General features: G+C 34.9%; 1 protein-coding gene and 1 long non-coding RNA gene across 7 annotated transcripts; one reads left to right on the top strand and one right to left on the bottom strand.

Moving 5' to 3' along the window:
• Positions 1 to 3414: 3414 nt before the first annotated feature.
• LOC140016294 (uncharacterized) lies at positions 3415 to 12896 on the bottom strand. The gene is made up of 2 exons (XR_011822671.1): positions 11592 to 12896; positions 3415 to 5590 (listed from the first exon to the last, which is right to left on the bottom strand). It is a non-coding gene; the product is annotated as an uncharacterized lncRNA (long non-coding RNA).
• A 1173-nt stretch (positions 12897 to 14069) lies between these two features.
• On the top strand, positions 14070 to 23957 carry LOC113714597 (uncharacterized). Of its 6 annotated transcripts, none has more exons than XR_003453752.2 (9): positions 14070 to 14608; positions 15485 to 16285; positions 16968 to 17320; positions 18492 to 18703; positions 19964 to 20220; positions 20310 to 20488; positions 20602 to 20724; positions 20825 to 20889; positions 23200 to 23342. XR_003453752.2 is itself a non-coding variant. In XM_027238521.2 (8 exons), the coding sequence occupies exons 1-7, from the start codon at positions 14350 to 14352 to the stop codon at positions 20680 to 20682; spliced, it is 2142 nt and encodes a 713-aa protein (XP_027094322.1). In that variant the 5' UTR covers positions 14070 to 14349; the 3' UTR covers positions 20683 to 20724; positions 20825 to 21162. The 6 variants fall into 6 exon arrangements, 2 of the variants coding, with proteins under 2 accessions (XP_027094322.1, XP_027094321.1); XR_003453753.2 differs by lacking the exon at positions 23200 to 23342 and adding an exon at positions 22635 to 23082; XM_027238521.2 differs by lacking the exon at positions 23200 to 23342 and having other exon boundaries at positions 20825 to 21162.
• Positions 23958 to 27026: the final 3069 nt, after the last annotated feature.

Here is a 27026-nt window from a genome sequence, read left to right as displayed (position 1 = left end):
GCTTTAGATGAAGACATTAACTCTAAAGGTGCTTGTAGAAAAGATTTTGCTTGGAAGCATGCCAAAGTAAACACTAATGAAAAGCATTTCAGATGTCTCTACTATAAGCAGAGATGTACCGGGACCATTAATAGGCTTAAACACCATTTGGCTAAAACTCATCAAGGTATGAAACTTTGTCCTTTTGTCCCACCAAAAGCATATGAGGAATGTAAGAAAGCTTTGAGTGAGATAAAACTTGTAAAAAATCAACGAAATGCTGTCTTGAGTGAGATTCGTTTGACTGTTGAAGCGGACAACAGGGTTAATTCACAACTAGAGGGAATGGTTATTAGTGATTGTAGTGCTAATGGAAGTGTTGGTAGTGCACCATCACAACCAAGGATAAGGGGTCCTGTGGATAATTTTACAACAACTCAAGCTAGGCAAACTACTTTGAATTCTAGCTCAAAAACAGAAGAAAGAAGGAAGTTTGCAAATTAGTAGGGTGATTTTTTTTTTCTGTAGTGGCCTTGCTTTTAATGCTATAAATAATCCTTATTTCTTACCTATGTGTGAGGGAATTGGAAAATATAAAGCCTATTTTTGTACCTCCTACTATGCATGAATTGAGAACTTGGATACTTAAAAATGAAATTCAAAGTATCAATAAAATGATGGAAGAGCATAAAAAGGCATGGAAGTAATATGGTTGTTCTATAATGTCTGATAGTTGGATCAATGGAAAAAGTAGATGTTTTATAAATTTATTAGTAAATACTCCAACTGGTACATGGTTTTTCAAGTCAGTTGATGCCTCTAATTCTATAAAAAAAAATGGGAAACTTCTCTTTACTTATCTTGATAATATAGTAGAAGAAATTGGAGAGGAAAATATTGTGCAAGTTGTTATGGATAATGGTTCAAATTTTGTTAATGCTGGAAAAAATTAATGAAAAGAGAAAGCACTTGTATTGGACTTCTTGTGCTACACATTGTATTGATCTCATGTTAGAAGATATAGGCAAATTGAAAGTTCGTGAAACTACACTTGCAAAAGTCAAACAAGTTGTCAAATTCATATATGGACATACTTGGATTTTGAGTTTGATGAGATCTATTACAAAGGATCATAAGCTTTTACGGCCTACAGTTACACGATTTACCACTACTTACCTTACCCTTCAAAGCATTTATGTTCAAAAGCAAGCACTTCAATCTATGTTCGCTTTAGAGGGTTGAAATACTTGTTTTTAGGCAAAACATGTTGAAGGTATGAAAGCCAAAGCCGCGGTTTTATTTGGTTCACAATTTTGGCCTCAAGTAGCTTATTGCATACGAAGTGTTGTTCCATTGGTGCTTGTTTTAAGGGAAGTTTATTTAGAAAAAAGACTAGCCTTGAATTTTATATATCATTCGATGAAATCTTCCAAGGAACAAATCACTTTAAATTGTGGCATGAACAAACAAAAGTATGGACATGTTTTAAATAAAATAGAGGCTAGATGGACTCCACAACTTCATCAATCATTACATGCTGCAAGCTATTATTTGAACGCTCAGTTGCATTTCGATAATGATTTTTCATATCTCGATCATATAAAACAAGGTTTGCATGAATACATGGATCGAATGCTTGATTATGATGATTGGCTTAAATTTGATATTCAACTCGATCAATATGATTTTTCTAGAGGAGATTTTGGTTCTCGAGTTGCAGTTGACACTAGAAAATTACGAGCTCCAGGTCTATATTAATTTTTCAATATATCTCTTTAATTATATTTAACTATTATTTTTAGTTGTTTACTAATAATTTTTTCCCTATTTCATAATTGATTGGGGGATTCGTTTTGGTGGTAAAACTCCAAAATTGACAAAATTTGCCATCCGTGTTCTTGGTTTGACTTGTAGTTTCACGAGCTGTGAAAGAAATTGGAGTACTTTCCAATCGGTATTATAATTTTTCATTCTCATTGTCTGTATGTCTTATATGATCGTACCGTTTACACTTTAATCCATACACTTTTTTTTTATCTATTGTGATTATCATCTAAATTTATACTAAGAAAAGAAATAGACTTGAGCACAAAAAATAGAATGCTTTGGTGTATGTCATGTATAATACTTGCTTGAGGGGGAGGAGTATAAGAAGAAAGCAAAATTTTGATCCAATTTTTGTTGATGAAGTTGATTCTGATGATGAATGGATAACTGAAAAAGAAGATCCTATCTTTCTAGAAGAAGTTGATTAATTTGATGATGATGACTTATTTAGAATTGATGCTGTCAAAATTGTGCCAATTACTGAAATTTATGAGAAAACATTCCCAGTTGACAATTCTAACGATGCTTTATCTCGGTTGATGCCACAGAATAGAAAAAGAAACCGTGTTGAAAGTTCAACTTCATCAAGTAAGATTTTAACATTTTAATATTTAGTTTTATTACTAATTTACTATCTATTATATTGAGACATTGAGTGAATTTGATATGAATTTATTTGAAATATTATATATGGTTAGGCAAAAGCAAAGGTAAAGAAAATGATATTGTCACATGTAGATTGGATCCTGTTGAAGAAAATAAAGATGTGATAGAAATTCCGGAGCCTCTGTCAATAATTGGAAGAAAATTACCTAGTGTACATACACTATATGAAGATGATGACATGGATGATATTAACTTTGATGAATAGTATCATTTTATTTATCAATTTTTTTCTAATTATTGGTGCTATTTCTTGTTATGTATTATAAGCAATATGGTTGCTAACTTGGTATTTTATTTTTGATACAAGTTAAGTGTATTTATTGATACAATTAACCTTTGAAGTTTATGTTTACTTGAAGTTATGTGTTTGTAATTTAAATGCTTGATAATGCGGTGGCTGCTGAGTTGTGACTATTGATTAGTTTGTTCAAAAATTAAACTTTTTGTAATGTTAGTCATTCTGCGTTTTTCTATAGCTAATATTAATATGTTGTTTCTTAAATTTTTAATTAGAGTTATACAACAATAATTCTTCATCTATGTAAATTTTCTTAATATAATCTAATTTAATTATATTTATTTATATCTTCAAATGATTTTTTATGATATATATCATATTTATATATATTTAAAATTACAAATTCGTGGGGCCTCGAGGCTTTCGCCCTAAATGCTTTGCTCAATGCTTTCACTTTTTAAAACATTGGTAGGTCTTTCAAATGAGCAAATAGAAGATCTCAACTGAAATTATTATGCTATTCAAGAATAGGGCATAAATAGTCGGTGCAAAGAGTATCTCCAAGGAAAAAGATATAATTAGAGACTATAGAATATTATTCTTTGATTGACCTCTTCCATCTATTCTAGTTAATACAAGAAATTATTATGCTATTCAAGAATAGGGCATAAATAGTCGGTGCAAAGAGTATCTCCAAGGAGAAAGATATAATTAGAGACTATTGAATATTATTCTTTGATTGACCTCTTCCATCTATTCTAGTTAATACAAATACACAATAAGTAGAAATAATTATCTCAACTCACGTGAGACAACGTGAAATTTTAGGCAAAGGCTACAATACAAACGCATACTAATAAAGCTGCATGAAGGAACATATGTATATGAAGGTCAAAATAGTAATTTACATCAAAACACATGTAGGAATCTGTTGTACAGTATGTAATAACAACAACAATACGGAGCAAAAATTGACTAAAAAGCCCTCGGGGCCAAGGCACCAGAAGCCATGGAGCATACCAAGGGCAAAGCAATCAACTCAAACAACATACACGCACCAAGTTATTGTACACTAAGCGACACAAACATCAAATTGTCCAATACAAATGATCAGAAAAAGCCCCCCAAGTTGGTAGACCAAAAAGCAGTGAATAGTGGCAAAAACCGCTTCTTATTATTGTCGCGCCCCATTTTAAATGAAAAAATAAAATTAGTTTATGATTTATGAAAATGGATTTTTGATTAATTTTGAGTGAAAAATGAGCTTTTGATTTTTTAAAAATAAATAAAGAAAATGGGCCTAAATGGGACATAAAAGTGCGAAGGTTTTGGCCCCAAAATAATAGTTTAAAAAGGGTTTTTAATAATAAAAAATAGGAGTCGCCACTTGGTATTGAGTTAAGGTGTACCAAGTTACCTAAAATGAAATTTTAAAAAAAAAAAGTAGATAAAACCCTTTTTAAACGACTCCAAGTCTTCGAAAATTAGAGAAAAATGTTCGGGAGTCACGTTTGAAGAAAGGGAAAGTAAGAATAAAATCCAAAACACCCTTTCAACCTAGCCAAGACTAGTTGCATGATTTAGTAAACAAATTTCTTATTTTAACCTAAAAATTTATCATATTTGGATGTCACTATATGAATGAAATCCTAGATCTAATATATATCAGAAGGGTCAAGATGTTTCTTCAAAGTTTGATTGGTGCAAATCGCATTAATTGCGACGCCCAAGAGTGACTCGTTGAAGAGGTCACGAATATACAAAAATATAAGACTCGAAGAAAAGAAAAGAAAAGAAAAGAAAAGAAAATAATAATATACAAATATACATGACCTAAAGGAATGCATCATAATGGCTGCGAGGAGCTAATATTCGTGACTTCAATGTTCCCTTTAATAGAGGGAATACGAGCATGCTAAAGTTAGAGAGCCATACTCATCCATATCCCATATTCGAGGGGTATTTCTCCTATCTAATCATGCAAATGTACTAATTTAGTTCTAATTCTTAAATGGAATGCAAGTCCAATGTCATGTGTCACACATGGGGATAAGGTATATATATATAGGAAAAATATGGGATAAGAGATATACATATAGGGGAATATGGGATAAGAGATGTACATATAAGGGAAATGTCATGCAAAATGATAAAAACCCTAAAAGATAGAAAATATGCATGCAAATGTAGTGATTGTCACAGAATCATGATCTAATGCGTGGACGGTTCCTAAGGATCTAGCGTTGGATTAGCCCATGTTTATGAGCTCTCACTAGCGTTGGACTAGCAAGAAATCGAGGAAAAAGGTCACAACTAGTGTTGAACTAGTATGGTGACGTCACACATTGATTACAACTAAACTAATCATATAAAACATAATAAAAGTAAGTAAACACATAATATCACATAAAACACATAGCATATAAGCATGATATCTAGATGCAAAGCCCTAAAAAATCGAGTAACACGTAACACACAAGCATGCAAAACACACAAACCAAATAGAAACCTAACTATTACATTTGGGGGCCCTAACTACAATCTAAAGGGGGGAGGAATAAAATAAATAATAAAATAAATACCTAACTATTACATATTTTATCTAAATACATGTCTTGAATCCCCTAACTATTACAATTTGGCATTTAAATGCCTCTTAAATAATCAAAAATTAAATGAATGAATATATGAAATTAAAAGAAACAAATAAAATGAATAAATAAACAAAAACAAAATAAATAACAAAACATTCAACATACATGCAATTACACACATAAATTCACATAGGAGCACATAGGATTAAGTAAAATCAAAATAAAGAAGTAGAGTGTACCTCCCTTGAATTGGTGATCTAATGAAATAAAATTTTCCTTATTCACCCTTCAAAACAAAGAAAAAGGTCAAGGCATCGTTTTAATTAACAAATAATCACATGAAATGGAAATAAACACGAAATTCAATCACTCATAGCATTCAAATAAAATAAACAACCCATATTCAACAAATTAGAACAAACAAGGACCCAATTGAAAGAATTAAACAAGTTTGAGGGATCAAGTCATTATTATTACAATATTAAGGGGCCTAAAATAAAATAAAATTAAGGGCTTAAGATGAAACTTACCAAACCTAATGTTAAAATTCACAAGAAATAAATGAAAACCCCCTCACCAAAACCCAAAACAAAATAAATACTACCCAAATCTAAAATCATTTTTACAAAATTCAAATAAAAAACAATAAATCTATCAAAAATTATTAAACCTTCAAATTTCATCCTAAAATTTCATGAATAATCTGTCCAAAATCACATTAAAGCATGTCAAAGAAAAATAACATTTTAAAAGGACAAAATTGATTGATTTTTCTAATTTTCTGGGCCATAGTAGAACAAGGAAAAACTTGAGGGGTTAAAATGCAATTTGTCTTTGATTTGCATGCAAGCTACGAAGAAGATTTCTGCAACTGAAACTTTCGGCAACTCCTGAAGCTTTGGAACTTCAGCAACCTTATGCGGCAAAACAAAAATTTCAACAACTAGAAATATCTGACCTCCAAGTTCACATTAAGCTTCATAAACTCATCATCAAGATACCATACAAGAGAGAGGAAAATTTAAAATGAGAAAAAAGCTTGCAAATTCCAGGTTCATTCATAGGTTTCTGGGTTTGCTTTGCTACAGTAGTCCATTGAATATAACCAACAATTCGCATGCATATCACACCATGAAAAGGCAAAGCAACCAAGTCTAAATCTATTCAAAACTCCTAGCAAGATCATCCAAGAATAAAAACTCCACAACTTCAGATTGAAGACATCGGCTCATGGGACAAACCAACGAACAGGAGGAAAGGAAATGAAAGCAACGAGAGATAATCAACATGTGCCACTAACGGAACCTAAATCTAGCCAAATTTTGTTGTAAAATATAAAAGTATTTCAAAAGTTTTGTCCCACATCGAAAAATGAAAATGATTGCTTTCTCTATCCCACATCGGAAGTGAGAAGAGTTGCACCTCATTCTAAAACCTATAAATAGGTGTTATTTCCCCTTGAAAAAATGCACCACTTCCTCTCCCCCTGACAGTTGATACCTTCATGTCAGCTTTCTTCCAAAATCTCCCACTGACAGTAAATACCTTCCTGTCAGTCCCCTTCTACTTCTTCCTCCTATTACTCTGTTGGATTTATATTTTATTTGCTAGTTCTGGTCCTTCTAGTTTGCAACAAGAAGAAAGTTTGTCTTTCTTGTTCGCAACAAGAAGAAGGCTTGTTTAATTCTGGGGAGACATTTCAATTTCATGAAATAGTTTCTTAGGACAGTGCTACGCACGACTCAAGCAATAGTATTAACATTGTTGTGGTCGTTTCACTAACAATCTAAGAAACTATGGCTTCCGACAGTGTTAACACCATAGCCCGCAATTTTTGCATCCAGCTGCCTCCTCCTCCTCCATCGCCTCTGGAAAAATGGCGTATTCGCAGTCTGGTGAAGTCCATTGATGAGACAAGACTGAGTTGCATAATTGCCTTTTTTGGATCAGCTGTCAGCATCTTTGAATATCTGTTATTTGCTTTGTGCTGATTTGTATTTCCTCTTTACCTTGCATATAACTCCTAAGATGAACAAGTGTAATTTTCCATTTTCAAGCTACATAAACATTTTCTAGTCCTCTTTGAATCGAAGAATCATATTCTTGGGAATCTATATATGCATATAGTTGGAACTTCAAATTACTGTTTCCAATTGTACTCTTATTTTGTCTATGACGTAGAGCATGTTTTGCTATCTTGCCATGCATTCTTTTGCTTAAACAATCGAGATGTTGATTTCTTTTGATTTATCATTGTGGTAGTGCTAGAATGTAGATACGCAATTTAGAATCATGGACGTAACTCTTCCCCACTTGTCCAAAGGAACAACTTATTTGAAGCATATTAAATTGAAGGTCAACTTATTCCTGGTATATTCCAACTTTGCATATGTGTTTTGGTTGTGCTATCTTGAGATTTTTTTTCAGTTATCTTTTCCAAAGGATAGACTCTCTCAGTCCCTCTCTTCCCTTTTTCCTATAACAACTGCCCTTCAGTATTGGTAATAGTAGCATTAGTGGATGTCTAGCTGAAATCTTGGGCTTGCCACCTTAAATATGCACATGCACATAAAAGACACCTTAGCCAGAACAGATACAAGGTCAACGCAGATAGGATATTGATGAATGAATGGGAGCCTTAGTTTAAGCTTTGATATGGAAACTAGAAATTCACTTGCAACTTTTTTCTCTTGGCAAATTGTTTGAATACTCGTTCTTTAGACAAGATATTTTTCTTTATTAGGCATGAATTATTAGGTTGCATTTGGGTTTCAATGATCAGATTTTCTGTGATATCTTGCTATGCTTCTGATTCTATTGCTTGTGTGAGGTATCATTACATTTCTTATGTTCTGTCTTGAGTTCATGGACTATCTTCTTTTTCTTGAAGAACTTTTTTTTGAAGGTATAATACATGAAATAACACCACCTTATTCACCACAATATGATGGTGTAGCTGAAAGGAAAAATAGAACATTAAAAGAAATGATGAAATTCATGTTAGTTAGTTCTCATGCTCCTGATAATTTGTGGGGTGAAGCTATTTTATCCGCTTGTCATTTACAAATTAGAATTTCACATAAAAGGACTGGCAAAACACCTTATGAATTGTGAAAAAATTATAAACCTAATTTGAAATATTTAAAAGTGTGGGGGTGTTTAGCTAAAGTATTATTGCCTGAACCTAAGAAAAGAAAATTAGGTTCTAAAACTTCTGATTATATGTTTATTAGATATGCTGAACATAGTGCTGCATATAGATTTCTTGTTTTAAGAAGTGATGTACTTGATTGTAATACAATCATTAAGACAAAGAATGCTGAATTTTTGGAACATATTTTTCCACTGTCTAATAAAATTTCTCATGCACCTGTTGAAATAAACAAAGAAACAACCTCTAATGAGGAGTTGACAATGAGTAAAAGGCCGAGAAAAGAATTTTTCTATAGGAATGATTTTCAAACCTTTTTTGTTGATAATGATCCTTTAACTTATTTTGATGCTATTTCTTCTTCTGATAGCAAATTTTGAAAAGAAGCAATTAAAACTGAAATTGACTCTATTATGAAAAATAAAACTTGGATTTTGGTAGATTTATCACCTGGTGCAAAATCTATTGGTTGCAAATGAATTTTCAAAAGAAAATATAATCCTGATGGCTCTATTGATAAATATAAAGCTCGTCTAGTAGCTAAGAGATTTTTTCAAAAACAAAATATTGATTATTTTGACACATTTGCACCAGTAACAAGGATTGCCTCTATTCGTGTTTTATTTGCACTGGCTTCCTGGCTTCTATTCATAAACTTTTTATTCATCAAATGGATGTCAAAATAGCTTTTTTAAATGGTGATTTAGAAGAAAAAATTTACATGATCCAACCTGAGGAATGTATTATTTCTAGACAAGAAAATAAGGTTTGTAAATTAACTAAATCTCTTTATGGCCTAAAACAAGCTCCTAAACAGTGGCATGAGAAATTTGATCAATCAAAGACGGATTTTCATCTGTAAAAATGGATAAATGTGTATATGTTAAAATTGTAAATGATCAATATGTGATAATTAGTTTGTATGTAGATGACATGCTTATATTTGATACTAGTCTAAATATTGTCAATAGCACTAAAGAATTTTTGTCTTCCAATTTTGATATGAAAGATATGAGTGAAGTTAAAATGATATTGGGTGTTAAAATCATAAGGAGAGATGATGGTATAATGTTGTCACAAGAGCATTATATAGAGAGACTTCTTAAGAAGTTTGAAAATTATGATGAAACACCTGTAACCACTCCCTATGATGCTAACACTCAATTAAAGAAAAATAATGGTGACCCAGTTGCTTAGTCGAAATATGCTTAGATAATTGGGAATCTGATGCATTTAATGAATTTTACAAGACCAGATATAGCCTATGCTGTATGTAGACTGAGTCGATATACTCATAATCCCAATCATGAGCATTGGTTTGTATTGGTTAGACTAATGAAATATTTGAGAGGTACCATAAATTATGGTATTTTATATAGTGGATTTCCCACTGTACTAGAAGGATACAGTGATACTAATTGGATCTCTGATTCAAATGATACAAAATCCACTAGTGGTTATGTGTTCACCCTTGGTGGTGGTGCAGTAGCATGGAAGTCAGCCAGACAGACAGTCATTGCCAGGTCAACTATGGAGTCAGAGTTTAAGCTCTGGGGTTGACTGGTTCTGAGACTGATTGGTTAAGGAATTTCTTAGCTAATATTCCTTCAAATAAGGATCTGATGCCTCCCGTGCCTATATATAGTGATTGTCAAGCGGCTATTGCTATTGCTAAAAATAAATCGTATAATTGTAAAAGTCGACACATGAGATTGAAACATGATGACGTAAAGCAGCTGCTTAGAGATGGAATTATTTCCATTGATTATGTGAAATCAGAGTTGAATTTGGCCAATCCTCTGATTAAACCCGTAGGAAGAAAATTGATTCTTCAAACTTCAAAAGAAATGGGACTTCGACCAACAAGTTGTCAATAGAGACGGTAACCCAACCTATGTGATTGGTGATCCCATGAAATAGGTTCATATGGGTAATAACAAGTCAATATTGATGGTAAAACACTTCAAATTTAAGTCCCTCCGGAGATAAGTGCTTTGAATAATTGTGAGGATGAGTTAAAACTCTTAATGAATTCATATCCCATTAGGGAGGTGTAGTTAAAACAATACACACTTGATGAATTCACCTATATGAGAGTCAAGTGGGGCCGCTCCTATAAGATTCATCGGTCAAATCTTTAGAACTCTCATGAATAACCAGGCAGGCGCACGGCCAAAAGGCGCAAAATCGTGTTAATAGCAAATTATGGGTTGTAATGTGATTGATAAAATCTCTGTCATACTTCAAGAGTTATTGGTTCATAGAAATTTATATTTCACCAATAATTTTGTAAGTCACGTTTTATCAATCTAAGTTTGGTTCATAGTCCAAAAAACACCAAACGAATTACATTCCACCCAAATGAATCCAGTAGATTATTTTCTTATCTTTTGTCCAAAACCTTTTGAAATAGGAAGGAGATTGTTGTAAAATATAAAAGTATTTCAAAATTTTTGTCCCACATAGAAAAATGAAAATGATTGCTTTCTTTGTCCCACATCGGGAAATGAGAAAACTTACAGTCTTTGTCCCATATCGGAAGTGAGAAGGGTTGCACCTCATTCTAAAACCTATAAATAGGTGCTATTTCCCCTTGAAAAAATGCACCACTTCCTCTCCCCCTGACAGTTGATACCTTCCTATCAACTTTCTTCCAAAATCTCCCACTGACAGTAGATACCTTCCTATCAGTCCCCTTCTACTTCTTCCTCCTATTACTCTGCTGGATTTATATTTTATTTGCTAGTTCTGGTCCTTCTAGTTTGCAACAAGAAGAAAGTTTGTCTTTCTTGTTCGCAACAAGAAGAAGGCTTGTTTAATCCTGGGGAGACATTTCAATTTCATGAAATAGTTTCTTAGGACAGCGCTACGCACGACTCAAGCAAATAGTGTTAACATTGTTGTGGCCGTTTCACCAACAAATTTCACATGCATTATTCTTCCCTTTTTGATAACAGAAACAAATAATAAAAAAAAAGATCCTTGGTTCATATATTCCCTACCATATTCATGGAAAGAAAAATAAATAAGATGTCAGGGTAATGGAACCGACAACAAGAGTGCAAGAGTTCATGTCCAATGACTTAGATCTTCGTGAAAAATGTGTTAAACTAGCAAGGAGAAGAGTCACGGTTACCTAAGAGTACTTATGTAGTCGATTGAACGTGAAATATGCCCAGAAAGGAGTGTTGATTCCAAGAATGAAGCCAAGAGCTTCGTTGCAGAAAATTGCAGCAATGATGAACCCGATATTTTGGGTCCTGATTTGGGAAGCTCAGAGAGGTTGTTTTGAGGAGATTCCTGAATGAAAGTTCTTGTATTTCATGCCAAGATAGTGCAGAAATCAAGAGTTTACTCAAAAAGCTAAGAACTGGGCCAGAATTTGGTGCGAAACTATGCTGGTTCGTCAACTTGGTGATGAACTTTTGCAGCAAAAATTCTCAGTTTCACCTCTCGCTCGATCTCCTCTCTCTTTTCTTTCTTTTCCGTGTCCCAAGCTCTCTCTTTTCTCCCAAATTCTTCCCTAAAGCTCTCTCCCCAGATTCCTTCCTTTCTCACTTTTCTTTCTTCCTCAGCCGAAACCCTATCCTTCTTGCTTGCCTTTCTCGGTTCTCCCTTTTTTCCTCTCCTCCCGAAAACCCTTTCTTCTTTTCCCCTCCTAGACCCTCTTCCTTTCCAGATTTTTCTCAAGCCTTTTCTTTCTCCATTGTTCTTCCCAACTCCCCGCAGTCTCTCCTCCTTTTTTCCCTCCCTGTTTTCCCCCTCGGCTCTCCCTTTTCTCTTAGTTTTTCTTGTTTTTTCTTTGCTTGGTTTCTCCTGCTGATTCCCGTAGTCTTTCTTGCTTCGTTTTCCCAGCCCAAAGCTCTTTTCTTTCTCTCCCTCAGCCACCCTTTCTTTCCTGTTTGCTCCAACACGACCTCTGTTCCTTCCCCCGCCCCCAGATCTTTCCCGAAGCTCACACCAGCCTTTTTTCTCCCTCCAGTTCCCTTCCAGATTTCCCCAAGTTCCCCCCCCCTTTTCTTTTTCTTCAAACCCTCTCTCGGTTTCCTCAGCCGCCACTCCCTTGCTTCCCGTAGCTTCCTTTTTTCTTGCTTGGTTCTTCTTCCTACTTCCCCCAGCTCTCTCTCTTTTTTTTTTTTTTTTTTTTCTCCTTCTTGCCCGTAGCTACTTGTTTTCTCTTCCTCTTAGCTGCCAAACTCTCTCTCTTTTCCTTTTTTGTTTTTCCTCCGTCCGTAGCCTCCTCCTCTTTTCCTTTCCTATTTCCCTCTTCAGTTTTCTTCCCTTAACCGAACCCTTTCTCCGTGTCCCTCTCCCCTTGTCCCCGTTCTTTGTTTCCGTAGCCTCTCTCACTTTTCCATATTCTTTTGTTTGTTTTTTCTTCAAATTTTCCTAGGTTGAACACTTGTCTTGCCACCTATTCCCTCCTTGCATGTGGTATCAACAAAATGGGGACACTTGTCCTATTTGCATGCACTAACACTTGTCCAATACTTCTCTAATACACTTGTCTAATGCTCCTTTAGCACACTTGTCCAACATGCAAACCTCCACCTATCTTTTTATTTTTCATTTATTTATTATATTTTTGTTTTTCAAAATCAATTTAGGTAAACAAAGAAAAAGCTAATTCCTAATTGAAATTGCATTGCAACATTTTCATTTACTTTAAAGAAATTGAATTTAAGATGATTAAAACATATTTTTGTGAAATTTTTCCTTTACAAAATTTTAATGCAAAAATATCTTAAAAATAAAAATTATGAACCTAATTTATAAAAACAAGCAAAAATGAATACTAACTATCATTTAATCAATAAAATAAAATAAAATAAGAATAAAAAAATAAAGCTAATATTGAATTAAATAAATGAAATTTTTGGTGTCTACAATTATACTCCAAATATTTAACTACCGTATTAATCCTTTTAAACAAATTTTTATAGTGTAAGTGAGAGGGTTCAAACTCGGAGCCTCTCACTTATACTCACTTTTTATTATAGTCTTTTATAGTTTTTTTTGGTAGTCTTTGTTTTTAAATTTTTTATAATATAAGTAGGAGGGTTAGAATCCAAAATCTCTCCCTTACACTCCCTTTGTCCGAACAACCTATCTTCTCTCTCCTCACGAGTTTACCATATTGGTTTTTAGAAACTTTTATTAATTCATATACAAAGAAATAACAAGCATTCTTCGAGATAAGAATTAAATTTTGTCATACTTCCTTATTCATTTTCAATTTAAAACAAAAGCAAAAAGTACAATGATCTATTTTTACATAAATGATTTATTAGTATCTATCAAAATTAATAAGCTTACCAATGTAACAACTAAGTTAACGGCTTAACGCAAAGAAAATTTACCATACATGGATAAAAAGAATACTAATTCAAATTTATTAATAAGATAGAGGTTGGTAGAAGTGAGAGAAATTGCAGATAAAATTGGTTGGAAGAGAACTAGATGCAAAAATGAGTAAAACCAAGCATCCATTAATCTATTAATTCTTTTCGATCACGTGTACCACTAAGAGGGAAAGATAATTGTTCTCTTTTCCATTTATCGTTCTAATAACAAAGATTAGATTTGATGTCAATCAATTAACCAAATCTTGAAGGGTACTTCCGTAACTTCACCAAGAGGCAGGGATCAGGAAGCCGCTCTCCACTTCCTTCCCTCCTCCGGTGAGTCCAAAACACACACAGACACACACTAAAACACACTCTTTTACACAGAGTGAGACGGAAACCTCCCCAATTTCTCTCTCACTGAAAACTCACTGAAACTCAGTCAACATAAACCCCTCTCCCTCTCTCTCTCTTTTGTCCATATTTTCATCAGTATATAAGTAAAACAAAATAAATAAGTAAATAAGTAGATGAGTTGACGAATCGACAATGCGGAAATTCACTGGTTTCAATGGCGGCGGTGGATTGAGGAACGGCGGCGTTTCGTCGGATCACAACCACCACGTATCGATTGGGATTCGTTCTGGTGCTTTGCATAAGCAGCAATCCCGTTACGGTCACCATCTTCACCACCGTCGGTTAATAAAGGGTCGCAAGATCTCCATCGTCGGCGCCCTTATTCTCTTTCTCTTCGTTGCCTTCGTCGCCTCTATCTTCGCTTTCCTCTTCCTCTCTTCAAAAGATAAAGGTACATTTGCACATTCTAATTTTATCTCTACTTTTTTTTTTGGGGTTCTTTTTGAAACACAGTTTTTAAATTTTTGCTCGTGTTTTTTCTTTTTCTTAGTTTAGCAGAAGAGTTAGCTTTTTTCGGAACTAGAATATGCTGACAATGTGGAAATTGAATTCAATTTTGCAATTGTTTGTTTAAACTAGATTATGGTTGTTGATTTGATGCAAATTTGGAACGTTTGACTTAGTTGGGAAAGCTTGCTGTTGTACTGCTGCTACTGCTACTGTGATTAGGAGAAGGGGGCACAAACGATTTTCCCTTCTCAAGGATTAGAGGAGGAGATTGGCAGTGACATTAGAACGCCAAGTTGATTTTCAAGCTTTTGCAGTTTAGGTTAACTGAGGGTTTCAGTGTTTGATGCAAATGTTGGGGCTTGGTGACTTGGTGAACAGTATATGAAAATTGCTTTTGTTGATTGATTTTGTACTTGCATTGATTGATTCTTGAATGTTAGACTGATAACTGGTCCAGCCCTTTACTAATGAAATTAAAGTTTTAAATAATGAATGAGAATGGGATTTCACTGCAAAAAAAAATGTGTACATATTATTGGAAGACACGAACTGAATTAAGTCTGTCATTGGTATCACTGTGACTGACATTGAAATTTGACAAATCAAGCACCAGACTTATGCCAGCAAAGGGGATCACAGATTTGTGAGCCAAAATATGTTTCTTTCTCCCTGATGCTTTACAGATACCATAATTGCTGAAGCTTGACTTCATTTACTAGAGATTCTTTTTATTATGTGTTAGTCACAAATCAGTGAATATATATTTGATAGTTTTAGAACTTGACTTCTAATACATGTTTCTGTTGTCTTGCTGCAGACACACATAGTAACTTAATACAGGATGATGACTTCGTAAATGATACAGATTTTCTTACAAATGTTACACGTACAAAGAAACATAATACCGTAAAATTTGGCCATGGGTCGGTTACACATGGTAAAGATTCGCGTTATTGGGATGGTGATGATAGGAGACGAGATGAAGATTATCATGAGGAGGCTAGGGATCATTCTGTAAATAAGGATCATGTTCCTGAGAAGGGTAAAAACAGTGGTAGGAAATCTTCTAGTGATGAATCTCATAAAGGCTTGGGTCATAGAGGGAATGGATTATATAATGAGGCAGGGCGTAATGAATTAAAAATGTATGAAGCTGAATATGAGGCATCTTTGAAGAACATTGGGCAGTCAAAAGAACATGATGGTGGAAATCTGCTACCTCATGATCGTACTAGTAGTGGAAATGAGACTGAGATGGTGGATCCTGATGATGAGTATGATGATGGTATTGACTTACAGGATGGTAGGAAGGAAGACGATGGTGAAATGGAACAGGATGATGGGGACCATTCTGGTGCAACTACATCATATGATCTAGATGGTGGAGAGTCTGCTAATTTACTTAAAGCTCAAACCAAGCATCAAAATATTGTTCACGAGGTTGATGAAGCTTCCACTGATTTATCTGACAAGGAGTCAGCTTCCAGCTCAGAACATTCTGGCAAAGTTCCTGGTCATTCAGGACATGCACGTCCTATTGATAGTCAATATTCTAGAAGGTCTGCTACTGAAAAACGGTCTGGTTCCAAAAAGAAGTCGAAACGCCGTAAATTTTCTGGTCAGTCTCTGCTATTTCTACTACGTGTGTCTTTAAATGTTATAGCTTTTGAGTGATTGCTGATGTAGTGACATGGTCATGTGGATGAGTCCTGAACAAGCCGTGGTGCTTCACCACTCTTCTTTGTATGTGAAAACCAATCATGGTGTTTGGGTTTGTTGACATGAACGTTGAAATTCTTTTTATTCTTTTTTATTTTCTTGTTTTGGGAAAAGGTGGTAAGAATATGAAATGATATGATTACCACACACTTGTACTAATGTGTTACGTGGTTATCTGATGCTGCACTTAATATTGGAGCTCATAATGGCTAGGTTGTGCTTGGTACTGAATCAACTATTGGGTTGACAATAATGGGCTGTAATCTCAAGTGAAGAACCTTTAATTTTGTATCTAAGACACTTTTTTAGCTTGAAGCATTTCTATTATTTTATCCTATACTTCTTGTTGCTACATGGATCCATAATTGATTTTAGCATTAATTGTTTGTGCCTGTTATGACATAGTGTGTCTAGGTTAATATGCATTCACTCACATGTTGATATAGACAAGACAAAAAAGTAAGGGATAGTTGCTTGTGATTGGTGTAGGCAGTTTATGTGGTTTATTTGTAGTTTAAATTTTCATCATATTCACCTGAATGTGAACATTCATTTGGCCAACTTTTACTATATGATTTCAGGTTCTTGCGAGATGAAACTTCTAAACTCTACTGCACTGCTTGTAGAACCTTTAGAAAGCCGAAAATTTGCAAGGTTTTCCTTGCAGTATACAGAAGCAGAAGAAAAACCCAATGATGATGAAGAGTGGCAACCTAGATTTGCTGGGCATCAGAGTCTAAGAGAAAGGGAAGAATCTTTTATTGCACATGATCAGAAAATAAACTGTGGCTTTGTAAAAGGTTCTAGTGGATATCCTAGTACAGGATTCGACCTGGCAGAAGATGATGCTAAATATATAAGCAGTTGTCACATTGCTGTGGTGTCTTGCATTTTTGGAAATTCAGATCGGTTGAGAATACCTGTTGGAAAAATGGTGAGATGTGTTTCATTTTTCCAATATTCTTGGTAAAACTTCTGCATCCTTTAGCTGTTATAGTCTTTAGAAACAGTAATCTGGAGGAATAATATAAGAACATCCTTTACTGCAGCTTTATGAAGGGCTGACAGTTTACAGTTAAGTGTTAACCTCGTAGCTTACTGATGGTTCTATTAATTCCTTTCCCTTCTCCTACCCTCCTGTTGCCTTAAATTCTGCCAATCCCTTTTCTTTTAATATCTATCTATGTATAAAGCATGAGGCATATCAAGTATATCAAGTATCTAAAATTCTTCTCAAAATTTGTTTCAAGTTTTAATGGATTTGTAATTTGATTTGCATATGGAATTTCTTGGAAATTGTATTCCTCACAATAAATTGGAAGTTTTAATATGAAAATAGCTTTCACTTTGGGGTGAAAATTTGCTTCTAAATGGAAAGCACCCTTATTGCCTCCTTGGTCAACTCTTGTTAACTAATAAAACATGTATTATGTACAAAGGCAATTGACCATGAATGCTTTGGGTTACCATGACACTTCGGTGATGAGGCTGTAGAGAGTGGTTGGTTGCTTGAACATGATAAACACATGAATGTGAGATGTACTGATTCTTTGCAATGTTTAATGAATTTTACCTGCCTTTGCTCAATTTTGAGCTTCTTCTCTCCTCAGTCGACGGTTTTTCCATCTCCAAAGATATTTTTTCATGTCCTTTCCTCTTTGTCTGTCCGTCTGTCCTCTTTCTATGCATTTTTGTAGGTAATAGTTTCTACTTATTCCCAGACTTTCTTGCCCAGCATATGCCTATGTTGTGCTCAACACGTTAAGCAGAAGAGGCAGAGTGTGGCTTCTGTTCCTTCTTCGGTTGAAGAGCATGCCCTTTTCTTTTTCTCTTAGTTGTCACGGACATTGTGAATGTGATATCCTGAAAGAATGCTAAATTAAAATATCTTTGTTTCCAATTACAGAATGTTACTTGGATGCAGATCCTATTTGTGTACACATTCGACTCATTCCTTATGATCAGTAGATAAAATTGCTTATTTCTTTTCTTTACTTTTCCTTTATCTGGTCAGTAAATAAGTTTCGTTCAAATGATTTATTATGGTGATGAATATGATATTATCTTCACTTACATTCATCCATCCTCTTTCTTTCCTCTTGCAGGTCTCTCGTTTATCCAGGAAAAATGTTTGCTTTGTTATGTTTGTTGATGAAGCTACTTTACAAGCTCTTTCTTCGGAGGGCCATATGCTAGACAGAATGGGCTTCATTGGACTGTGGAAAGTTGTAGTAGTGAAGAATCTGCCTTACACTGACATGCGGAGAGTAGGAAAGGTTCCAAAATTGTTGTCACACCGACTTTTTCCTTCAGCTAGGTAAGAGAGTAGTTATTCAGTGACCTTTAAATTGATTCTGAGGTTAACCATGTAACTCCTTGTTTTACTTCTATTTTTACTAGCGGCTTCATGGATATGATGGAAGACATTTTTCTTATGTATAATGGCCCAGGTTTCTTTATGCTATCATTATATGTTTACTGTAGCTATATATGGTTAGAGGTGTCACTGTCATTTGACTTGTATCTTTTTCCTCTTTCTATGTTGTTCTTTTCACTATTGCCATTTCAATCTGTAGTTTGAATGTTTTGTGAAGAATATTGGTTCAACCGATGGTGGCAAATGCTGAGACTATCTGACAGATTCCACATTGTACTTGTATGGTGAAACCTTAATGGTTAATTGGACCCCCCCCCCCCCCCCAACCCACCAAACAACAAAACAACCAACAAAAAAAAAAAGACCCAAAAAAAGATTAAGATTTAGTTACACTGTTAGTTAGTGAACAGAATCCCGGTAAACTTTTGAAAGCTGCCCCATCGTGTTTGGCAGTTTTGTCCTGTTATATATATCAAAGTGTGTCAAGCCGTGGACTTAACTATCATGAGGTTTTAAACATCATATTCTTCTGAAGTCTAGAACCAAGGAGGAAGTCTTAATCTTCGCGTTAATCTTAATTCTTCAGATCATGTCTTTCGCCAGATGTTTCAAGATATTGAAGTACTATGGTTGTTAATATTGTTGAATTCGAGTGGTGCTCATTGGTGATTCTTATTAGGGTTGCTGAATTCTATCTCTGGTGGTAAACAATATTATAATTTACCATCTAGAGATTGATTCAAATCAATTTGACCGATTTTTGTGGTGTCGCTTTTTTTTTTTAATCACCAATATTCTTTTCACCTGTACTTTTCACATATTCTTTGTGTATCTTGGTGATGAGGTGCTTGATCGTAGTTAGTCAGTGGCCAAGCAGGAACAATGGTAAATTTAGAATTCAGAAAATGGGCATTCAAGTTGATGAATTGCTGTAGTGATTCTATTTGAGAGCCTTTCCTGCTCAGTCACTTGTTCCTGTGTGCTGGGTTTCCTTCTGTTCACAAGTGCTGCAATAAATGTCAATCATACCAAATTGTGTCCATACAAGGTGCAGTTGGACAGAAGAAACAACCTCTTTTTTGCTGTCCTATAAGACATAGCTTGACAATCCTGAATTCACTTTTATGTTATTCAAAGTTGGATTATGCATTTCAAATGATCTTTTTGGATGGTTAAATGCTGCTACTATGTTGTGTTCAGGTATTCAATCTGGTTAGACAGCAAGCTACGTCTACAGCTTGATCCACTGCTTATCTTGGAATATTTCCTTTGGCGGAAAGGTCATGAATATGCTATTTCTAATCACTATGATCGCCACTGTGTGTGGGAGGAAGTTGCTCAAAATAAGAAGCTTAACAAGTACAATCATACTGTCATAGATGAACAATTTCAATTTTACCAAAATGATGGGCTAAAACGATTTAATGCATCAGATCCTAACAAACTTCTTCCTAGCAGTAAGATTCTGTTTCTTGTCTGCTTCTGAAATCTTTCAGCTTCAGCTTCTGGTATGATCTTAATAGAATGTTTTCTGGGTTATTGACAGATGTACCTGAAGGGTCCTTCATTGTACGAGCTCACACGCCTATGTCAAACCTGTTTTCTTGTCTTTGGTTTAATGAGGTCGATCGATTTACTCCTCGTGATCAGCTGAGTTTCGCATACACGTATCATAAGTTGAGGAGGACAAACCCAGAAAAACCATTTTATCTAAATATGTTTAAGGTGAGCAGTCCTGGAAATTGCATACAAAGTCTGAGCAAGAGATTGACAACTTGCTTCTAGTTTTGTTTCTTCTTCTTATAAGCCATTTAAAACTGTTGTTGCCTGTCTTGCAGGACTGTGAGAGGCGAAAGATGGCCAAGTTGTTTCGTCACAGGTCAGAGGAGAGGAAAACCGTACAACATGAGATAGAGTAGTTCTGGATGGAACTTTACCTGGGAAGGGTGATTCATTCTTTTGTATGTTTACATCATTACAACTGGATTCATTGGTTCAATTCTTCCGGCCCATTTGTTGTAAAGTGATGAGTAATCAATCTGCTCAATTTGCTCCTGGTAGTCTGCCAAGTTGATGTATAAGAATTGGATGTTTGCACCTTGTGGACACGGCTCCAGGAAAGGCAGGTCAGTTTTCAAGACTCGTCTTCAGCTGGAAATTCAAATAATAAAACAACTAAGGGCCTCCCTTTTGTCTATTTCATTCATTGGCTTGTATCATAGCACCATGGACCATCCAATACCTTTTGTAACAATATTTTTTTATTATAATTTCTCGTACGAAATATATACCTAGCCAAATGTGCCTCTTTTATGGGGTTCATGAATTTTGTCGAGTCATTACGTCTGTAAAATGTATTAAGAGTTTAATTCAAATTTGAGCAGTTTTAGTTGTCTTCATATCTGAACATTGTACTTTTCTCATGTCCTTTTTTCAATTTGAGGTTATAATACTTTTTGATATAGAGTTTATATCCACTGGATTTACCGGTATTGATCTGTTTTTATTGTGGACGGGATGTAAAAGTTGATATGAGAGATGTTGTTTGTTCAATTTTCTCTATTAGAAGTTAATAGATTTGAATGTGAAATATGGAGTTTAGCTAGACAAGAAAAGCTGTCTACCCTCCTTGCATAAGGCACGCTTGGGAGAAGTAGAATTACATATGGGGCAATGCATGCCTAGAGAAAAGAACAAAAGAATATTAACAATCATATGGCAAATTCTGGACAAGCATGTCTGATGTTTGTATTCCTTGGAAACTTTTAAAAGTAGTATTGTATGCTGCAGGTGATTGGGCTATACCCTTCTGTATGTATTCTTGTGTGAATAGTAAGAATGAAATTGACATCTCATTTATCAAGATGATTCTCTTTTCCTTAATTTTGTGATGAATCCTGATTCATTTTTCAAGTTTTATGGTTGTTTTGAATTTCAACATCCTGAAAGTACTTTCGAGAGCTAATGCTTGTGGCTAGTGGATCAGTAAGTATGTTTTCTTGGAAAAGGTTTTGTATAAGGGAAAGGTAAAATGATGGTGATGAGAATCAAACCTTTGTTACCTCTAGAGCAAAGCCCTTTATCGATTCTCCAGTGAAGGTCATTTATGTGCTTTGTTAAGTTTTCTATCTTAAACCTTTCAACCAGCACTTTGAGATGGCTTATGACATTCACTTCTCTTCACTGTAATTGTCCTTCAATTCTGCCAAAGATCTGCACTTAAATTTAACTGGCTTACAGCAGAAAATGTTGTCTAGTGCTCTGCACCTGATTATTTGGAGTTAAGAGGATAAGCATAATCCACAAGTTAGGGTGGTGAGCCCATGTTATGTGTCCCATTTATCTTCGCATTTAAAATTTGGTCTGGTGAATGGGTGCATAATGTTAGCTTTAAGATGGAAATTTATCTTAAAGCATGCTGATTTCTGTTTCAAATTTTATCAGGAACTTTAGTGGTTATCTCAACATCTTGTGTAGGAGAAGATATGAACAGCTTTCAACTTGATCTATTTGATACCTGAATATTTTACCTGATAAATTGAAGCTTTACATATTAGAATGGTTGATTTAATTTTTAGTTAGTAGATACTGACTGCATGGTGGTTCATCTTCAGTTGTGAACTGTGGGGCACCCTTTAATTTTGGGCAAATGCCCACTGCTCTAAACATACATGCTGCATGGTTGTGACTGAGAATTTTGTCGTTGAGACTGCTCCCCCAAAACGAGACATAGATACAGTAGCAAGATAAATAGCACAGAATATGGGATTACAGTTTTTTCCTTTTGGATTAAGATTTACATTTCAAGTTTCAAATGAATGCTTTTGCATATCGTACAAATCATAGCACTTGAACTGATTTAGGATTACAGGGGTTCAAGGCACCAATAGCATCAGATTCAGAGTCTCACTGCTGCTACACCAAATTCAATAGATACAAACTGCACTAATTTAAGTTTTGCTGCATGGGAGTAATCTGCTGCAGCAACTTGTTTCTTCCTCTAAGAACCTCTTCGAAAACTTTGGTGACTTCCAATTCAAATACCTCGAGACTAACCTTCAGAGCAGCCGATTTCTCTTGGATTGATGCTTTGGTTCTTTTTAACTTATCTATATCTGTTGCAATTTGCTTTTCAGTCTGAGATTTTGTCTCTGTTATCTCCTGTTCAATCATTTCATGCCCAAGAAATGCTACAAAAAGATTGTCAACATGGATGTTGGATTTGTTGTTAAAACATTTTGCAAGCTCTTGGACTGAATCTACAAATAATTTCATCTGAGGAAGTTCACAATGAATTTCCTTTTCAAGTTCTACTGGAATTGGACAGAAAATTATACAGAAAAGGATTGAGGATATAATGGTCATGGCACCTGTGATTGCACATATAAAATTTGTGGTACTATTCTTGCTGTTAATTTTGTTCATTGGAATTTCAGTACTATCTTCATTTTTCCACTTCAAAGAACCATAAAGTTTAGTGTCCCGCACAGCCAGTACCTGAATATTAGCCAAAGACTCGCCTTGAGACATACTTCTGGAGGCAACATCAATCTTGAGAAGGTTTCTATTCATCTCATTAATTGCAGATGTGAGCAAATTGCAAAGCTCCAAGATGCGTAAACTCTTATTCATGTATTCATCCACCAACTTGCTTATGCCATTCCATGTGCTCGTCGGTACTTGCAAGCTCTGAAGTAACAGAAGAAACTCAGCATGCATTTTCTTTAGCAGAATCACAGCTTCTGTGCACCTTTCTGAATGTCATGCGCCAACGAGGCAAACAATGGCGCAACATTGTTCTTAATGATGGTGTGCGGGCTATCTTCAAGCTGAAATGGAGCAAGACAGGTGATGAAATACGCCTTACCCATTTGCTTTCTATACTTAGCTAGAAACCCTTAACCAAAGAATTATAATCTTAGAAAGACAACCGTGCCATTTACAGAAGATCATTAGCAGCATCTTCAAACAAATAGCTTGGAGTTATGGTTAAAGAATTATATTAGGATATTGGAGGAAGCCATTCGCTAGTGTTGAAAGAATCTCTACCTTGTTATACAATACTATGAAATCTATTCCTATTTGTGTAAAAGAATGTTTGTAGCACACGTAAACTAACAGTTTTAACGAACCACCCTAAATCAATTTTATTGCAAACGTGAAGATAAAGTCACGCAATTACTTTTCCTGTTGAAGCATAATGTCTGCTTTTCGGTAGGAATGGAAAGCATGATTGTTCAGAATGATTATAATAGTATTTTGAAAATGATAGGACTCCCCAAATACTAGCCGTGGAAGAAAGGAACCCCGTGAAGGCAACAAACTATGCATTAGTCTATTCTTAATCCATTGCTACAAGCTTAAGATTCTAGCTTGTACTCTTCTTTGATCAAACAAAGCAAAGACGGTCAGCTTTATTATGTAGAGGGAAGAAAATCAAAGTAAAGCTGTTTTCCGTATGTTGCTCCTTATTTTCTAGTAAGGTGTAACAAAATGCTTCTAGAATTAACTTGTGCATGGGTCTATAGAATAATTCAAGTTTTGCTTGTTTTGCCACTCAAAAACAAGGTTGAATTTTATAAGTGCATATGAGATTGGGTAAAATATTTGCAGATTCTTTCTTATCAAGCGGGTATTGTGCAGTTAGTTCAACTTAACCATTAATCTTTATTCTATGATTTTATTCAGCAGTTTTATATTGAATTAACGATATCAGTGCCATAATCTCTCTCTAAAATATTGTACCTTACACAAAAATTGGCGGAGCCGGGGTCCAAATATGCTTGGTTAGCCTACATCAATTTAGACCTATAGCTTCTTATATGTTTATAGAGGTGGTCATGGTTCAGATTTGAATTGGAACTGAACAGTAATTAGATTGGCGGTTTGTTGAATTGGAATTGAAACCGGACTTTGAAAACCTAAATTGGAACCATAATCGTGACTAAAGGTTCGGGTTTAGATTCACCAAAATTTTGAACTGGACCGGAATTGGCGATTTACTACCCGTTCAAACCATCTAAAGAAAATATTTACTATTTAAACATATTTGGCTAGTTTAGAATTCAATATCAATAGTCAGCATCTAATACTAGCCGTTCTAATTCAAATCCAACAACCTATTGCCCCATTCTACGAGTAAGTCTACACCCCATGACTAATCTAAATTTAAAATCAATCTAATCTAATCAACAATGAGATTTTTTTTCATAAAATTTGCATAATTTTTTCTTTTTTCTTGCATATGATAATACAAAAAGTTTTTTTTTTTTTAACATTCATTGTCATATTTTCTTAAAATCAATTTTATAACAAGTATTTAAACATAACTAAAAGAACATAACAGTAACCAGAAGAAATTGGAATTGTAACTAGAATTGAATGTTCTACAATTGTAATCGTAACTCTCCCTATAAGGACCAATTTAGGTTCCATTTTTAGAAAAATTAAATCGTCGATTTTTAAATTGGAACCGTGGCCATGTCTATGTGTTTCTATTCACCCCATGCTTTTGTTTCTAGAATTGAAGAGATGGTATGGTAAGGACAAAATATTGAATTATATTTTAAATTTTGTATGTTGATAAGAAAGAGTTCCACTTTATTTACACACCATTTGACAACAAATGAATAATTATTCACACACATTCTTGTTAGCCAACCCCAAGCTCCGATTACAAAATGGGTTGAGCTTCAGAAGTGTATTGAGGAATCCAACGTTTTTTGGGCCCAACTTTAGGCTTGTTGATCGAGTCTAATTCATGAATGGAGGCCTTGAAAAAAAAGATCTGAGTTGTCACCGGTACAAACTACTTTAATCAAATTCAATGCTTTAATGCTTAAACTTGTTTGTTTATTTTCGGTAAACTTTCAAAATTGGCTAGTTTCTTTATCAAGGAGGTGAAATGAGCATTTATCGAGTTGAGTTCGAGTATTCTAAATTTTGGACATGTAAATTTAAAAAATTATGCTAATTGACAAAAGTTCTAGTTATGATCACTTGGTACGAGTGTCAAAACTAAAATACTAGTAGAATGTTAAGATTTTGTAGTGAAGGAAACCTAGGTTGATCCTATAAGGAATAGTTGTAACACTTAATTTCCTATGTTGAAGTGGCAAAGGATAAATTTTGATGATCTAAAAATAGTAAAGAAATAGCAATAAGACAGCAATAATAAAAACAAGGATTAAACCACTAGGAAGGGTGTGGTTGTTAGGAATGAGAAGGGTGTGGAAAGGAGCAGGAAGAGTGTGGGGAGGGGTGAGAGATTGAAAGAACTAAACCAGTAGTAAAAGAGCGAATCCAAGGACAAGAAGTTTTATATTGCAATTGATCATCAATAGTTAAAGATTCAATTTATGATCAACTGTATGGCCTAGGCTCCTCTAGATACCAGAAAAATTCACAGTTTCTCTAATTTTAATTGAAGAGGGGATTTTTGGTTGGTAGCTGAGCCGACCTGAATCAGCCCTCCCTGAGGTGGTGTGATAGGTCCGAAGTGAACCTACCGAGCTGAAGTGAGTGGCGGGACTTCTCCCCTGGGATCACTCTGACGATCAAGTTAGTATGAGAACGAGAATAATAAGAATACGAGTCAATGAACAGTGTATGCTTACTTGTTGGGAGTGTGTATGCTTACTTGTTGGGAGTGTGTGTGGGGTATTTATAGGAGAGTAAAGGACAGGACGGAAAGTCCATGCTGGTGGGACCCTGTTGACCTTGGTCGATCAATCCTTGGTTTTGATGATTAACAAACCAAAATGTAGATTTGGTCTAATGTTTTTATGTGAGAAATTTGTTAGAATCAGGTTCAATGGTGTCAAGGAAAGAAAACCAACCAAATGAAGAAGCAAAATCAGGTCACTCATGTCGGACGGCCAAAAGGAAACTATCGGACGTCCGAAAGGATGAAGAACATCAAGAAGGAAACTCTGTCGGACGCACATCGACCGCATCGGACGTCCGAGAAATTTCGCAAAGATTTGATGACTCTCTGCCTACGTTCGGACGCAGGGTTCGGACGTCCGACAGGTGGTTCGGACGTCCGACAGGCCAACGGCTAGTTTTGACAGCAATTAATATTTGACCGTTGGAGAGTCTTTTGGAGCCATTTCTCACCTTCTATAAAAACCCCAAAGCACAAGAAGACTAGAGACTTTTGCCAACACAAAATACAAGCTTACAAGTGAGATTTTTGAGTAGAAAGATTCTTTGTTGGTTGTATAAGGGGTTGGGAAAGTTGGGTTGTGAGGTTGCTCAAGTG

The sequence above is a fragment of the Coffea arabica genome, chromosome 10c (assembly GCF_036785885.1).
Source record: "Coffea arabica cultivar ET-39 chromosome 10c, Coffea Arabica ET-39 HiFi, whole genome shotgun sequence".
In the NCBI taxonomy this organism is placed as follows: Eukaryota; Viridiplantae; Streptophyta; class Magnoliopsida; order Gentianales; family Rubiaceae; genus Coffea; species Coffea arabica.
This window is presented reverse-complemented; position numbering and strand designations above follow the sequence as displayed.